Source organism: Bombus impatiens, unplaced genomic scaffold, assembly GCF_000188095.3.
Source record: "Bombus impatiens unplaced genomic scaffold, BIMP_2.2 scf_0020, whole genome shotgun sequence".
Lineage (NCBI taxonomy): Eukaryota > Metazoa > Arthropoda > Insecta > Hymenoptera > Apidae > Bombus > Bombus impatiens.
The window spans coordinates 861,124-877,108 of record NT_176439.1 but is presented as its reverse complement, the minus strand read 5'-3'; the positions used below and the strand labels follow the sequence as shown (position 1 = coordinate 877,108).

Below are 15,985 nucleotides of genomic sequence, written 5' to 3'. Positions count from 1 at the left end.
GCTTCGTCTGTGATGTCAATTTATCCTGTCCTTGGCCAATGGTCAGTAATCAGTGATTCAGTGCACAAACATATTTTCAATCGTACGTGCAGATATCGCAAACACTCCGATAGATGTCTCTAATTTATTTTGTACTTGCGCTATAGATCGTTTAGATCTCTACCGACGTTCGATGTCGGCAGATCGCGCATTTACGATATTTGTTCTCTCTTGCTTCTATTTGTGACATATATGTTAATATTGAAGATGTTTGTTTAAATGCGAAAAAGAGTATTAAACAAAATCTAATTCTTGGTGTCTTTACTGGCGAATGACAAATAATTAATGTAATATTATGTCGACGTTAAATGAATATACTTGTCAACTATCTACGGAGGAGAAAGCGTATATGGCGGCTAATTTGAATGAAACAGACGAAACCAGACCAATTAAAATTGCTGAAATAAGGCAATGGATAACGGAGAATGAAGATTTACACGCACCTACTGGTATTCATCATTCGTTTTAAACATTCACCATTAACTTCTCTTTCTTTTTATTACTTTGCTATTAAGGAAATATGCATTTTATATTTTCATAGATGATTTTTTCATTCTACGTTTCTTGAGGGCATGCAAATTTAATATCGAGAAGACAAAATCTAAATTATGGAATTATTATAAGCAGAGGGCGAATCTTCCAGAATGGTATAGCAACAGAGATCCATTTCTACCAGAGTTGCAAGAACTCTTTGATTTGGGGTAATGTCTATAAAAATATTTAAGTATATTTTTATATATCTTCATTAATGATTTTTACATACTTTTAAATAATATCTAGGAAATTAATATATTTCAATAGCGTCTCGACTTTCTTGAATATTGCTATTTCTAAAAATTAAATATAGTGAAAACAATGCTTAATATTTATGTTATCGATATCTCTAGCCTCTTTGGTCACATTTAGCGTTATAAATTGTGAGTATCTTTTCGTAAGCTCGAGGTTGGGTATAATGCCGATGTTGATACCTTATCTGAGTATGATAAATCGTAACAGTATGATAAATCGACTATTGTTTCAGTTTCAATTCTGCATGTCAGCCATACTTACAACAATGTAATATGTATGTACTTCTAAAATCATTTCTTCGCAATATTTTTTACACGTTCATGTATAACGTTCTAAAGTAATTTCTTTGTAATATTTTTTACACGTACATGTTTAACGTGCGATTTCCATAATATAATTAAAAAATGCACTTTGTATGTAAAAAAATTGTTCCTTTTTAAGCTTAATTTTTCAGGGTGTTTTTGCCTTTAAGAAAATTAGATAACGAAGGCAGAATGGTTGTGATAATACGTGCTGCAGCACATTCTCCTAATAGACACAAAATGTCAGACATGTTGAAGGTATAAAAGACATTGAATATTAGTGATCGTAGAGCGGAATTGCAGTTTGCAAATGAAATAACGAAGTAGTTGCATTTGATAATTTTGTTAAATTCGTAGGTATAATCGCGAACGAAATTTTTGCTTTGTATACAGGAACGAAATCCAAAATTAATTTATTTTGTGAAACAATAAAATAACTTTTCTTTTTTCAGGCATCGTTGATGATTTTGGATCTAGCTTTACGAGACCACGAATCCGTAACGATTCACGGTATAACGGCTATCTTGGATATAAGTGGAATTACATATGAGCATGTATTTCAATTACCACCGAGTGTTATTAAAAATCTAGTTCACGCATGGCAGGGCTGCTATCCTGTTAGAATTTACTCGTTGGATTTTATCAATACTCACAAATTCATAAATACAGTCTTAAACGTTTTCAGAAGCTTTATGACTACAAAGTTGAAACAAAGAGTACATGTTCATGCACGTGATAAATTAAAGTTATACGAAACTTTGCCAGTGAATATGTTGCCAAAGGAATATGGCGGTATGAATGGAACAGTGAAGGAATTAAGTGGTATATTTTATTTGATAAGGTCTTCGTATGTAGGTAGATAAGGTGAATAATAATTGTGCCAGTTTAATTACATTTCAGAGTATTGGAAGCGTACGGTTATAGAGAACGGAGAGTGGTTCGCCGAGCAAGAAAAATACAAATTGACGTTGATTAAGTAACTAGATTGAGACTAATTTGCAATAACGAGGGATTGCACATGCAATTGTTCAGATGGTTAATAAAGAACTACGTGATAGACATCTTGAAATATTTTTTATTTTTTTTGTAAATGATTTTTAAACAGAAAATAGAGAACGGAAAACGGAAATATACAGTGCTTCTGTTCTTTTGTTCTAAAACATGCTTCCTATGTATTCCTTGCAGAATAATTTTATTCAAAGTAACCGTTTCTCTAAAACACGAATAATCAAGAAGATCGATAAAGTATAAAATATAATTGCTATAATTTACATTCTACAATATGGTACATATTTCGTATCTTAGAACCACTAAGCACACTAGCGCATATTAATTATTCTAATTATATATATATATCCATCCGGTAATTATCTCGGTCAAAGTTTGCTTTTATACATTATTTCATATATTCCTCTCGTGGAAACGTATTTCCATTCCACGCTTAGAGAAACGCTTTCTCCGTTTCCCGTTTAACTACACAATTCCTCTTGACGTCAGAAGATAAATAAAACATACATTTAAGTCATGGGCAAGTAAAACTGTCCTATATCTAATTTGCTATTTGTTAACTTAACCACTTACAACAAATTTACGACAAATACCAGGGCACATTGTATTGGATTTAAGTAAAGATCGTCTCATTCATCGCCAAGCAATCTGTACAGCATATTTTCTCTTAATAGGTGAATTTAAACGAGACGATGAATACTTGTGGATATCCATAGTAAAATGCATCGTCGTGCGAATAAATGTTATATTACAGACGTTGAATTAAAAAAGGAAGGATAAAAAGAGAGGATAAAAGAGAAGAAATCCCTAAGGATCAGATATACAGTCATTCGTTCCTGATTCACACGTAAAAGATACCAAGCGCACAAATAGCATCACATATATCTGAAGATTCACGCACAGAGGGTACTACGAGATCGTCTCGAGGAAGCTGTTGAAGTGATCTTTCCTCGCTTCGAGTTTCCACCGACGCGATGGCTGACTGTGGTTGCTCGAGTCGAACCAACGTGTCGTTAGCTTGATTTCTCTCTTTCACGTGGTAATAACGATATGAAAATGCTACGATCAAGTCTTATCCGCGCTTGAGCCTCAGTACCACTATGCTTATCGTGAGGAAGAGGGCTATCCAGACGATGGTTGCGATGAAGCCGAAATAAACATCCGATTCCGACATGGACCAGCCACGTGTCAGCATTGCACGTAGTGATGTCGTTGCCATTGTCAGTGGAAGACACTGAGCTAGGACTCGAAGCAACTTCGGCATACCTTCTATCGGCCAAATCACACCTAAAATTCGGCAAATAAATCAACATTACATATTGGATGTAAATTAATTGATACGATGGTAAATATAAGGGAAGTAGTTTCTTGGAATGAATAAACTGTGGATGTTTATGCATGGAAAATTCGAAGTTCCAAATACAAACAGAATGCACAAAGATGTATAAATATTTAAATTATAGTGCTCGCAATATTTAGTAGGTACATCAATTTTCTAGCAAGGATCTATTTTCTATTATATAACATAAAAATATGAATTTGCACAAATATTCGCAGTCTAGTAACGGTGAATTAATCTTTGATTATTGGGCAGTCAAAGTCCAACATACGTTGATTATTCTTATATATTACAATAATATTCTCGGTTGGGTTAATGTCGCGCAACTGTATGTTTCTTAAATGTACGAACCGAGCATCTTCAAGTGGAACATAATTAAGAATGCGAATAACTTTCACTTTTACTAGCTGACACTTGATCACAATGATCGTTGCTAAATTCGTGTGTTTTTTACATTAAGAAATTTTCTAACGGAAATGTTGTGCTTTTCACTGTGACAAGAGGTTCCGCAGTTCGAAAAAAACATTTCATTGCATCATTGACTATATCTTTTTACTTTACTTGTTTTTATCTTGTGCATTACATGCTTTCAATTTATATAACATACGTACCGCTTAATAGAAGCGTTGGATAGAAACTACCCAAAGCCAGCTGGATTGCATTCCTTTCAAGTTCGCAAATCGCTGAAATTACAAACCCTAGAAACAAGAAGAAAAACATAAATGAATCTTTCCTCTAATTTGTTCCGTTAACTTATCTTAAGGAAAAGTCGATCAACATGTTTCGTCAGACAGACGATGAAATAGAAAATGAAATACAAGAACGATTTTAGGATGTGAATAATCCTCTCAGGCTAGGTTGTATAAACTTACTTCTATTTGAGCAAATAGCGAACAAAATTTGTACAAATTTATCTTTAACCCTCGTCTAGTAGAGGTTGAATCATTGTCATAAATATCGAATATTTTATTTTAATAATATGATACTTGTAGAAAGTAATAAATCTTGGAATGAAATGTCTGCACGAGTCAGCATTAATTCAGCTCTTGTTACCTAATGGTTGATCGTTGTACACAGAAATTTCAAGAATCAATTATGGATTTTGAACTTACCGAAGCACATGCCACAAAGGCCCTGAAGAATCGTCAATACGATCACCCAGCCGAGTTGTCCTTGACATTCAACATCAAAGACAGCGAGCATGAAGATGAGTACTAATGCAGTTTGTCCGCACATCACCACGAATTGTGTAATCACATGAGAGAAAAGAACCTCTGCCGGTGTAACTCCAGCTACCCAGCTTCTATCCAAAAGACCCTCCATTCTCTCGATGATCAAAACAGAAGAAGTGAGAGCCACAGCCAAGAAGAAGACAATACTGCAAGAAAAGCATTCTGACGATGATCTTCATGATAAAATTAACAACGTGGTATATTGATTTTTACTCACGTTAAAATTACTCCTGGTGCTACGAAATCGGTGAAACTGGGCTCTTTAGAGCCATAAATTGGATCCTTAAACTGAATCGGTACGTCGCCTAGCTTTGTGTTCTGTTTGCAGGCTGATAGAAGATCTTGGGCAAAGTCTCTGTACGAATATTGAAATTCTCTGGCTAACATCAAACCTATTTGTTGATCTGCAATAATAAATCGTAGTAATTGGTTACGTCTTAAAATTTGGAGAAATAGAGCGATATGCAAAAGTTTCTGGCTAGCTATATTTTTCATTTTGTATTTCAGAAGCGATATATTCAAGAGAATTGTGATTAATACTAAATTCACATTGATATAAAATATAGCTCTTGAAACACGAATAGTGCTGCATATTGTTCTAATGACTCGAAAACTTACTGGACATATCCAGCCAGACTCTGATCTCGCTTTGATCTAACGTCTCCTCGTCAGCTTCTCTTCCCAAGGCCATTCTCGCAACAAGAGCGTCGGTGAAGTTCTCTGTAAAATACAGAGTTCCCCAAGCGTCTCCATCGCGAACTGCATCTCTGGCTGATTCCGGATCAGGATAATATTTCTAAAACATAAATGTTCCTTTTAGTAACTGCAAATTAAAACTACAAAGTCACTCTCTATTATATATATATACATATATATATATCTTACTATAGTTATCATATCTTCGTCCAGAAATTTTAGATATCGACAACTAAGATGCGAAAAGTTACAATCCTCCGTTGTCGGACAAGATTCGTTTCCATAGACCATTTCGTGATTGACTATCGCTATTTTCAAATCTTTTGGATCCCTACCAATTGCTAAACAAAATAGGACTACTTGCATTACTGGCAGCGCAAAAATGAACAGCATCACTCTGTGAATATAAAAGACAATTTTATTATCTTCATCTAACAAAGAGCAGAATATAGCGTTGTCTTTATCCCATGTAACGCAAGAAAAACTTACCCCACATTTCTCCACATACGCAAAAAGTTCTTCTGCAATAACGCTTTCATTTTGCCACTGTTCGTTATACCGTAGCACTCCCTTATGTCAGAGCAATCGTTAATAAACGACGAGTTCTTCATTGCGGATAGCGGCCTTCCGTTTATCTATTTCATAGAAAGAAAGAAGACACGCGATTCAAGGAAGTTCTAGAGATTTGCTTCAAATATCGTAGATACTGCAGACAAGCAGAAGTGCTCTTACATCGTAGTGGTTTCCGATACCATTCGTCGAGTCATGAATGAGGACCTCTTTACTTTGGTGGAAGTTTAAGCCAACGACGCCTGACTCTTCCGTCACGTACACCGGTTCGTTCTTCTTGCCCCAGTTCAGAGATGCCTGCAAATACGTGGTCAAGATTAATTCTTTGCGTTTTCCGTGAAATTTGAAGGTCTTTGTTTTAAGAAATATAATATCTTTTTTCGTATAGCAAATATTTTAGGTGATATCATGAATAATATTTTAGTAACGTACGATCTCGTTTTTCTTACCAGACTAATATTATTCGTGATATTTAATTCTGCTGGTGGTTGGCTGTTCTGTCCTTCCTGTCGCGATAGTTTCAGGAAAGCTTCTTCGAGAGAAGTGCAGTTGAACATTGTGAGGAGAGCCCTGGGTGATTCCTCGGCTAGCAAGCGACCGCTCCTCATCAATCCGATCTGTTGACAGAGAATTTTTACAGATACTTGTATGACTTTGCCTCCTCTTCGAACAAAGTCGAATTTCCTCGAAATGCATAAGTCGTTTGCAATTTTTAATAACAGAGTCTGTGCATTCTCAGAAAATTCGAATATGCAAAAATGTACAAAATTTGTAACGTACGATTTATCAACCGATCATTGTTATTTTTATTTATTATCCAATGTGTTTTTGAAATCTGCCTTATCTCCCGCTTTACCCGCGTTCCTTGGTCTTACTCTGTTTAACGCCATCTGTCTTTTCCTTACTTTATTTGCCGCGCTTTTGCCTTCCCAACCTCTTCTCCTCTAGTTTTTCTAATTCTTACCTCTCTCTCGTTCCTGACTTCTTTTCGCTTTTCTTTCACTTTTTCCTCGTATTCTCATCCTTTATTTTCCCTTCTTCGCGTCACTTTGTGCTTCCTTCTCCTTTTTCCCTTCGCACTTCCCTTTTTCCACAAAGCTCTCCGTCCGCGTGTCACCCTCGCCCCGAACCAAACCGAAAGTCTATTTTTATTTATTATATTTTATACTTGGTAATCGCAGCGTTTCGATTGAATTTTGTTTTAAGGTGAAGCCAAAGAGAGTTACGTAAAACAGCGACAAAAGTCTTAGGACTTGCTATAATTATCATTGCAAATGATTTCATTGAAATTCTTTATTCGAACAGCGGGAATAGGATATTTTATATTGAACTTTGGCAAATCTTGATGGATATTTCTTCTTTGCATAAATTATAAACGAAGTGATGTAGCTATCTGTTTGAAAATGTAATACGAGAATTTTTAACGATGCCGAGAATTAGCGATCAAAGGATGTCAAAAGCAAATAGGCTTGTAATTTACATAATGTTCAAACGAATCGGCTATTAATTAAGCTATTAATTAAGTAGCCATTGGGTAGACATCGTACTACATCAATCTTTTCTTTATCCTTATAGAAATAATTGCGAAATTTTTTAAGAATACACGAGCTATAAAGCGCCAACTATAAAATTCAACGTACAAGAATTTTGCGGAAATTAATTTCAAATTACACTCTCAAGTTTCCAAAGCATCTTTCCCGCTTTCCGCGAGTTTCTTCTTTCCCTTCAATTTGTTGAGAAATGTCAGGTTGGCATGATCGCTAGTTACTAAGCTAAGTTGGTACGACTTCTAACGACGCTTTTTTGTCTTAGAAGTCGACCACGTGTTAATTGACCGAGTGTATTCTGTGTGTTAAGACGTGTTGTACGAGGCGGAAAAATATATTGGAGAAAATCGAATCTGCGTGTATCGATTAATTGATAACCCCAAACCCATATCAATTAACACGATTTGCTCGATTTCTAATAATTTGTAGCAGAAATTTATAAAATTTTACTAGTTTAGGTTTCTGCAAAATTTTCCTCTCTCCTTTTTTCACTTAAAAATGTCGTCACTTAAAGATCGTCGAAAGGAAACCAGAAGATTGCGCAATTTTAATATGCGATCATTATCGTAATCGTCGGACGATTTTGTTTGGCAACGACTCCAGTTGCATTGCGATTTGTATTCCCACGTATGCACCGATATTGTGCTCCGAATATTTTTATTACGTAGCAACGATCGTATTACGTAAGTTTTGACGTACAGTGTGTGCCTGTCGGGCCTCCTCGATGTAGTGTGTGGTTATGATGACGGTCTTGAAACCATCCTTCGTGATTTGGACCAAGTGGTTCCAGATGCTGTAACAGAGAACACGTAGTAGTCGCAAGAATCATAATACGTGACACGAATACAAAGGAATTAGCGATCGATTCGTTTTATAGGATCTTAATGGCGGAAGCTATTTTCTAAAAACCAACTTCTGCGCTCTTCTGCTATCAGAAGAATATCAATTACTTAACGCTTAACGCTCCAAGTGTGTCTCTACTCCAAATATATTTTTGGGTCGTTATCGGTAATTGTTTACGAATAAAAAATAATAATACTAATAAAATAATAATAATAATACTCCTCAGTGAGTACTGTGAGACCTGTGAACGCAGAAATTCGGTTTACACCCCCAATGAATGTTTTCAAAAATTCCACGCATTACTCAAATATAATTAACATAAATATCGCGATCAAAATTATATTACTTCCGAGATGAATAAATAAGATCGTCTCGAATGACTTTAATATTATTATTTACACGTCATTGCAGTATTTAAAATCGGACACTTAAGAACTTGCAAGTCGAAGTACGATGAGAATAAGTTGGAGTTGCCGGAGGATATTCGCAATTAAAAATCGGAGCGTTAACTAATTATCCGATAATTAGTTTATCCATTTACAAATACAAGCAATTATCCGATAGTTTATTTAATTACGACTATAAGCGATCGTTTGATAATTACTTTATCTAATCGCAATTACATCGTTATTCGCTTTTCTTCGTTCCATTATGTTACGTTAGAAAATGATCGACGTTCGCTTCATCGAAGAAGCAAAGGAAACTTTCGATGAGTTGGACTAAATTTCAGCGTACGTTTTAGCAAGCCACCAGAGAGAGAGAACTAATTCGCCGATTAATCAAGCTACTACGTTCCTATGAGAAAGCGCGGAAGAGGATCTCTTCTCTGTCGTTCGTTACACACGAGCGCTTGAATTTCGAGAAACGATCGCGAAGAGCTCGTAAATGCCAGTGATGACGAGTATTCCTGTTGATCCAGGGAAACGACATTCGCCTTGCAGCCGAGCATAATCGCTTTGCGAACTTTCTCGCCGCTAATTAGTCCTTCTATTTGTCGTCGTTTGCTGTTCTACTGGAAAAAGAACAGGCAGATTGGACGGAACTATCGGAAGATGCGAGCAACGCCAACGTTCACGGTAGTTGGCCGAGGTCTTTTTCTCTAAACGAGGTAGTTGAACGACGCATCTGCTGGAAATTTACGAGGATCTTGGTCGAACTTTAAGCTTCCGCGAAAGATTTGCTCGCACAGGGACGAGGTACGATAAATTGTGACGACAGCAGAGAAGATTTAGTCGACGTGGTGCGTCGATAAGTTTCAGTTTCTATCAACAGACCAATCATCTGGTTTTTGTTTAAATAAATGCTCTGCCTTAAACGTTGGCTCGTCGAAATAAAATTACGTATTTTTGTTAATCGTTGTAGATACGTAGTTTCGTTTGTCCAAATTCGTAAGAGTTCGAAGTTGGCTGTAGAATACAAATTTTCCATTAAGATTAAAAATTTGTATCTACGATCGTCTCTATCTTTCTGAGCAGAACGAATCATTCGTAAATCTTCGATGCTATTATGCGTGAAAAATTCCATGTAATCTGTGTCGTCGCAATGTGCAGGAAAGCGGTCGATTATGCTTCGTTTCAATTTCCTATTTTTTTTAACAGATTAGCAACATTATTAAGTTGATTATGCTCGTATGTACATAGATTGCGAAATTTTTGGAGTTACGACACGTGAAAGCCTCGAAGTAGATTAACACGTTCCCCCCGTTTCAGCGTTTTGATCGTAAATAAATTCTACCTGATGTAAATAAGTTGTCTCTTATAAGTATTTGGACACTGCGGGCAATTTATATCAATTTATGTAAATATACCATATGTATATATGATATGTAAATTTACCAGTGCTCAAACGAATGATGAATTATTAATTAGAAGCAATATTTACACTCTTCCGAGAGAGAAAAGTTTCTCGAGTAAGAAAACATTTCCATAAGCTATAGCAATTACGACTCTAATTTTGTTATAGCATTTTGACTTTCGACAACAAATTTAATCAACTGTCGTATAACGTTGCACCTAGCTACGATCACTCGGACGAAGAAAATCGTTGCGCTACGACTTATCCGCGATTTTCTAATTAAAATTCATCTTGTCAGGGACAACTAATTGCCTGGATACGTTCGATTCTTAAAGATATCGGTTCTTAAAACTACGTACGTAGCTGTGACGATTATGAAAAATAAACGCATTATCGTTTCACTGGATCGTAATGTCATAACCGGAGCAAAGTTTGTGAGAAGCGTTCGGCTACGTCCGAACGATAGCGTAATTTTACAGCGAAATTTTACAACGAAAGTGAATCCTTTCAGCCCGGGGCTAACAAGATCATGCAACATAGTTTCACGTATATGAAAGTATATCGAGCATCGTAAAATATCGCTGAGAATGTAAATTACGAATATGGTCGATGTTGGTGAGAGTGGTGGTCGGTAGTAAAACGGAGCCAGTGTACTTTTCCACGTTCTTAGCGATGGTAATTGTAAAGTGGCCTGTCACCGCCATTTCATAACGCGAACGAAATTCGTTTGCCTGGACGGAATCGTTTCTCTGCTCTTTAATGTTCCTTTCTGGATATTTATCGCTACAGCCGACGGCTTCTTGGCAGACCATGACGCGCCGTGAATTTTCCTCGTTAACTCAGCGAGGACTTGAGCAGCGAGACAACGTATAAAAGTTGCTTGAACGTAACATTGTGCGAAAAACATAAGTACGATGCTTTATACGATAGTTTATCGAGACAGAAAGATATATTAGAATAGTAGATATTTTAGGGAAGTAGACTGCACGAATCGGAATCGATTAAAAATTGTTTAAAATCTATTTATTTATATATTTATCAATTGACTATGATTCTAATAATTTGCTGTTGTTTAATAACAATTATTACCACGAGTTAGTTTATCACAGTGGCAGAAACGCTTAAATTTCTTTAACCCATTGATGCAACATTTTATTTGTCATCTCTTTTAGTCGGTTAACATTGTCGAATTGTATCGAATTCACATTGCACTCACGAGAGAGAATGTCGAGAACGCGTGGAATATATTTCACGTTGCTACTTCTTCTTCCAGCCAAGTCGAACAATTTTACGAAATTCGAAGAAATTGAATCTGCATGGCTGTGAGAAACTATCTTTTTCGAATTACACGAACCCCTTTTGTACGTCCAATTTGCGTAACGAGCTTCTCTGACGCAACTATCGTTCTATATTAAATTTAAACTCCAAAGCGGAGAATTATCCTAGAAAACGGTACAGAAAAATTCACGCGTATTTAGATTAATCCTTTTAAATTAATCCTTTGCAAATCGTTACGCATTAATAGAAATTTTCGTTCGGCTGAATATTGTACGCGGTTTAAGAAGCGTAATCTCCCGAGAGAACAGATATTTAAGGAGATTGCGTGGAAATTAGTTCCAGGGGCGTTCATGTTTCCCGTGGCAATTGGCACGTGGAAACAAAAGGTCGTTCAGATGCAAAAGTCTGCGTTCAGTCACCTCTGCTTCTAATTTCGGCCAGGCAAATGGTACTTTCACTTAAAAGTGAATCTTAGAAGCGTATCTGGCAACGTTATAGCTCTCCTGTTACATTCTATTTACTCTTGCTATTTTATACTAATCGACGAGGATAACATTCCTGTTTATTCCCTGATCTTTCTACGCATTTCGACCTTCAAAGACCTTTTACGTTTGGAGAATTCCCAGACACGCGAATCTGGTTTTACCGCGTATCGCCTGACTTTTATTCGTCATTGGGTCTTTGGCCTCGGATATCTTTCGGTTGAAAGCTCGATTTAGCGATTGGAAGATTTTTACGAATTCGTTTTCACGAAACTGAATGCGCACTGTGTGCAAAAATATTTTTAACACGAATTTGATATATCTGAATGTAATATTATACATGTTTACGTATTTAATATATATATGTCGGATTAGGGTTGGAATTTTGGGGGCGTTCGATGAACCTTTACTCAATTTACCATAGCTAATGTTTATTGGTACGAATGTGAACGCTACAAGAGGCTATGAGTAATAGCGGCGATAGGATGGTCGAGATGCTGGTGACAACGAATTCAGGTTCGATGACGAATCCACGGTCCACGGGAGGACGAGTATTAACGTAATACACGATTCGGGTAACTTCTCGATAACTCAATCAGCAATTCGTCCAACAACTAACTAACTAACTAACTAACTCGTAATCCAAATGAAACTGCCTTTACATATTCCTGTCCCCACCTCTCGGGTCAATCTTTGTTTTTAAGGAGAGCCATGTAATCATTCCATACCTCTGTCAGGTACACGTCCCTCTCGTGACCGTGGCTACGTCCAGTGACCTCGCTATGTCACTTCGAGCCCGAACCCGTCGTCATAAAGCCAGATTGGAACATTAAAACTATTTCTTATTTTTATTACTGAAGTGTAGCTATAGTAAAAGTCTGGACTAGGGTATTGGGGTTTTTTCCAACATTCCAGACGGGAATCCCGATGTTCTTTCATCTCCGACATATAAATATTTAAAACTCTCTATAATCTGTATCTGATAGGTAAAACGATTTTCTATGGAAGTTGTACCTTTTGAATTACATTCTCAAAAATATGAACTTGTACAAAGATCAGCAGTGCGTAGATTACGCGCAATCACCTCAACGACCTCCTACTGTACCTTATGGTAGTGATTACTATAGCAGTACTCAGAATGGATATATTAGGTCATCCCATAAGTTCGTGCCGATTTGTGTGTATACATTTCATGTGTCGATTTATAAACATACGGCGATAAGGGACCAATGCACTTGAGCTTAGCTGATCGAGAACAGGCTAGAGCAGATTTTCGTGGGTATAAGATCGTAATATAGTGAACACAGTGACTTTTAACGGTAAAAAATCATGAGTGAAATGCGTATCCAGTTTCGACATCTCGTGTTATATGAATTTCGGAAAGGAAGTTCTGTAACAAGTGCCACGAAAAACATATGTGCTGTTTACGGAGAAAATGCGCTTTCATCTCGCACCTGTAGGAAGTGGTTCCAGCGTTTTAGAGCTGGGAATTTCTGTTTAGAAGACGAGGAACGCTCCGGGCGTCCTCCTCGGACAGACGAAGATAAAATTCGGGATCTTGTTGAAAAATCACAAAGTTTGACAGTTCAAGAGATGTCAAATGTTCTGAAAATACCTCAGACAACGATTCATAGGTGTTTAAAAAAATAACATATATAACCGCTCGAAAAACGGCACGAACTTATGGGATCACCTAATACAAAACCTGTGAGGCGAGCCTTGGCTATTGGATTTGATTGGAATTCACAAATACGCGATGTACTTGATCCCGTTACTGATACAGATTATAAAATAATCGTCTAAGTATAGTTTCACTATAACGGTATTCGGAACGAGCGTTCAAATCCTGCGAAGCGAACCTCGATTGTCGGATTCTTGTTCCCGCTACTGATATAAATTATGGACTTGCGAAAGCCCTGTCGTTCGAACGAACAGAACCACTCAAATACAACATACTCTCTCGATATACGCTGAGAGGAACGAGTTTTTGATGGACGTCTTCTTCCGATTTAGCTTGTACGTCGTCAGACACTCACCTTTGTCGCAAAAGTGGATCCACACCTACTGTTGGCTCATCGAGGATCAAGAGCTCCGGGTCGTGCATCAGAGCAACCGCGAAGGATACTCGACGCTGTTGGCCACCGCTGCAATCAGAAAACAATTCCGTCGTTGGCAAATGGAAAGTTGGACGATTTCACAAGTGTCCACTTTAGACGTAAGGAAAATGAAAGAACTCGTTGAACCGATCCGAAACTGACGACGCATCGTGTGCGTCGTGTACAGGAATTATTCGTATTTGCATTGTTATTATCGGCAAGCAAGTCGTAGAAGCAGCCGGAGAAACGAGAGTATGAAATAATGTCGAAGAGATGGTGTCAGCATCCAGGCGAAGAGAAAAGAATCGGTAGTTTACAAGGAGGATTACACAGGATAATGCGGTTCTATTGAATAAATTCATTACAAGCTTCTTCCAAATTGATAGATTACCTCGATCGACTCTAGTCAAGTTCTTTTGATTCAAATCGACGATATTTAGAAACGATCAACGTTTCTATTAAGCATCGTCGATCAGGTGCTTTGGCGCTAAAATTTCAAAGATTCCAGAAAACCAAGCTAGTCGTTTAGATAATCGTTTCGATCCGGGAATAGCCGATGTATCGATTGAAATTAATTACACTTACCTGAGATTCTTCACCAATCGGTTCTGCGTGGGTAGATCGAGAAATTGCAAAAGGAATCGAAGTCTCTCTTGAATCTCCTCGGTGCACATGCCGAATATCCAACCAAAGTACATCATGGTTTCTCGAATACTGAATTCACCGTAGAGAGCAATCTCCTGTGGCATATAGCCGACTCTTCTTCCAGGAACTCCTGATCCTTTGGTGCCAGGTTTACCACCGAGAACCCATATCTCTCCGGCGTTCAATTTTCTTCGACCAACGATGCAAGAGAGCAGCGTGGTTTTCCCGCATCCACTGGCACCGAGGAGTCCGTAACTGATTCGGAGAAACAGGACGACGAAAGGTATAAATTAGGACCAGATCAAAGGAAAAATCCATATCAAGACTTCAAAACGAAAAATTGGGCGAACGAGAAAATTCTGTTATATCGCGTTACACAGTGGCGAGTTCGATAAGTTTTTTCGTACAGGTCTATAGGAAGCTTGAAAATGGAAACGTGCGTGAGATGTATATAATACGAAGAAATATGTAATATACGCAAATTATAGTTCATTGCGTAAACATCCGCATTCTAATTACGATAAAAAAACGCGTTTTATTTGTTTTTTAGTTCTTTACACGAGTTCAGCCAATAGCAAAGTCATTCGAAGATTCTCGTTTCTTGGAATCACCACAAAAACCTGCGCTTATCTGTTTCGCAAACAGATCGATTTGCTATGAGCAGGCGTGTCATTGGAAGAGTCGCTAACGCGTACAGTACGGCTCTGTCTAATGGCGAGATCGGCGTGACGATTTCTTAGGCGAGTTGGTTCGCGTAATCGGCCGTCAGTTACGTGCTTTCTTGGCATAAAGGCCGATATTCGTAATAGTAGCCAAGATAATGGCCAGCGTGCGTAATGAAATTACGCAACGACGATTTCGCGAATTTGTTTTATCCCGGAAACTTTGAACTCGATTAGAAATTCTCGCCCGAGTTTCCGTATACAAATAGAATTCTCTACTGGAGCGGAACCAATTTTACACAGAAGAGAACGGCACGAGGAACGTCGAACGTTAACGAGAGATGGTCACGTTCCGTTGATTATCTTTGGCCGTTGCTTTCTAAGAAAGCTGCCTTTCGTTTAAGATTCTTCTCTAACAAATTCGTTCCTCGTTATGTCGTGCTGTCAGAATTTTTGCGAAAAATTTGCTCTGTCGATCGTCCAACTTTTCTTCATCGATCTGGAGAAGAAAATGTAGAAAATAGCCAGATGCAACTGGGTTTATCGTTCGATAACTCAGTCAATAACTCGTAAACTGTGTATAGTGACGCGAACTGCGAATAGAAGCAATTTTATAGTTTATATATTCATAAATCGCGATATGAAATTCTATGAGTCGAGGTT

At 37.5% G+C, this 15,985-nt stretch overlaps 2 protein-coding genes across 6 annotated transcripts in view; one reads left to right on the top strand and one right to left on the bottom strand.

Moving 5' to 3' along the window:
- The first annotated feature begins 64 nt into the window (after positions 1-64).
- LOC100743455 (retinol-binding protein pinta) lies at positions 65-2,908 on the top strand. The gene is made up of 5 exons (XM_003484697.4): positions 65-488; positions 581-740; positions 1,283-1,388; positions 1,583-1,952; positions 2,031-2,908. Exons 1-5 carry the CDS (start codon positions 335-337, stop codon positions 2,108-2,110), a joined length of 870 nt encoding a protein of 289 aa, XP_003484745.1. The 5' UTR covers positions 65-334; the 3' UTR covers positions 2,111-2,908.
- Positions 2,188-15,985, bottom strand: part of LOC100743330 (ABC transporter G family member 20) — a 51,074-nt gene continuing 37,276 nt past the window's right edge. For all 5 annotated transcript variants that reach the window (XM_012384406.3, XM_033320000.1, XM_003484696.4 and 2 more), the window contains 12 exons: positions 14,601-14,915; positions 13,956-14,063; positions 8,222-8,315; positions 6,425-6,592; positions 6,138-6,272; positions 5,895-6,040; positions 5,595-5,802; positions 5,328-5,505; positions 4,927-5,113; positions 4,590-4,855; positions 4,089-4,175; positions 2,188-3,425 (listed from right to left, as the gene is read on the bottom strand). In XM_012384406.3, the coding sequence (XP_012239829.1) occupies positions 3,211-3,425; positions 4,089-4,175; positions 4,590-4,855; positions 4,927-5,113; positions 5,328-5,505; positions 5,595-5,802; positions 5,895-6,040; positions 6,138-6,272; positions 6,425-6,592; positions 8,222-8,315; positions 13,956-14,063; positions 14,601-14,915 (2,107 nt within the window). In that variant the 3' untranslated portion in view covers positions 2,188-3,210. The remainder of the gene's footprint in view (positions 3,426-4,088; positions 4,176-4,589; positions 4,856-4,926; positions 5,114-5,327; positions 5,506-5,594; positions 5,803-5,894; positions 6,041-6,137; positions 6,273-6,424; positions 6,593-8,221; positions 8,316-13,955; positions 14,064-14,600; positions 14,916-15,985) is intronic.

Excerpts from the sequence above, each read along its gene's own strand:
- LOC100743455 (XM_003484697.4), top strand. The coding sequence starts at position 335 with ATGTCGACGTTAAATGAATATACTTGTCAACTATCTACGGAGGAGAAA. Across the intron at positions 741-1,282 it reads CAAGAACTCTTTGATTTGGG|GGTGTTTTTGCCTTTAAGAA; the intron begins GTAATGTCTATA and ends TTAATTTTTCAG. Across the intron at positions 1,953-2,030 it reads AACAGTGAAGGAATTAAGTG|AGTATTGGAAGCGTACGGTT; the intron begins GTATATTTTATT and ends ATTACATTTCAG.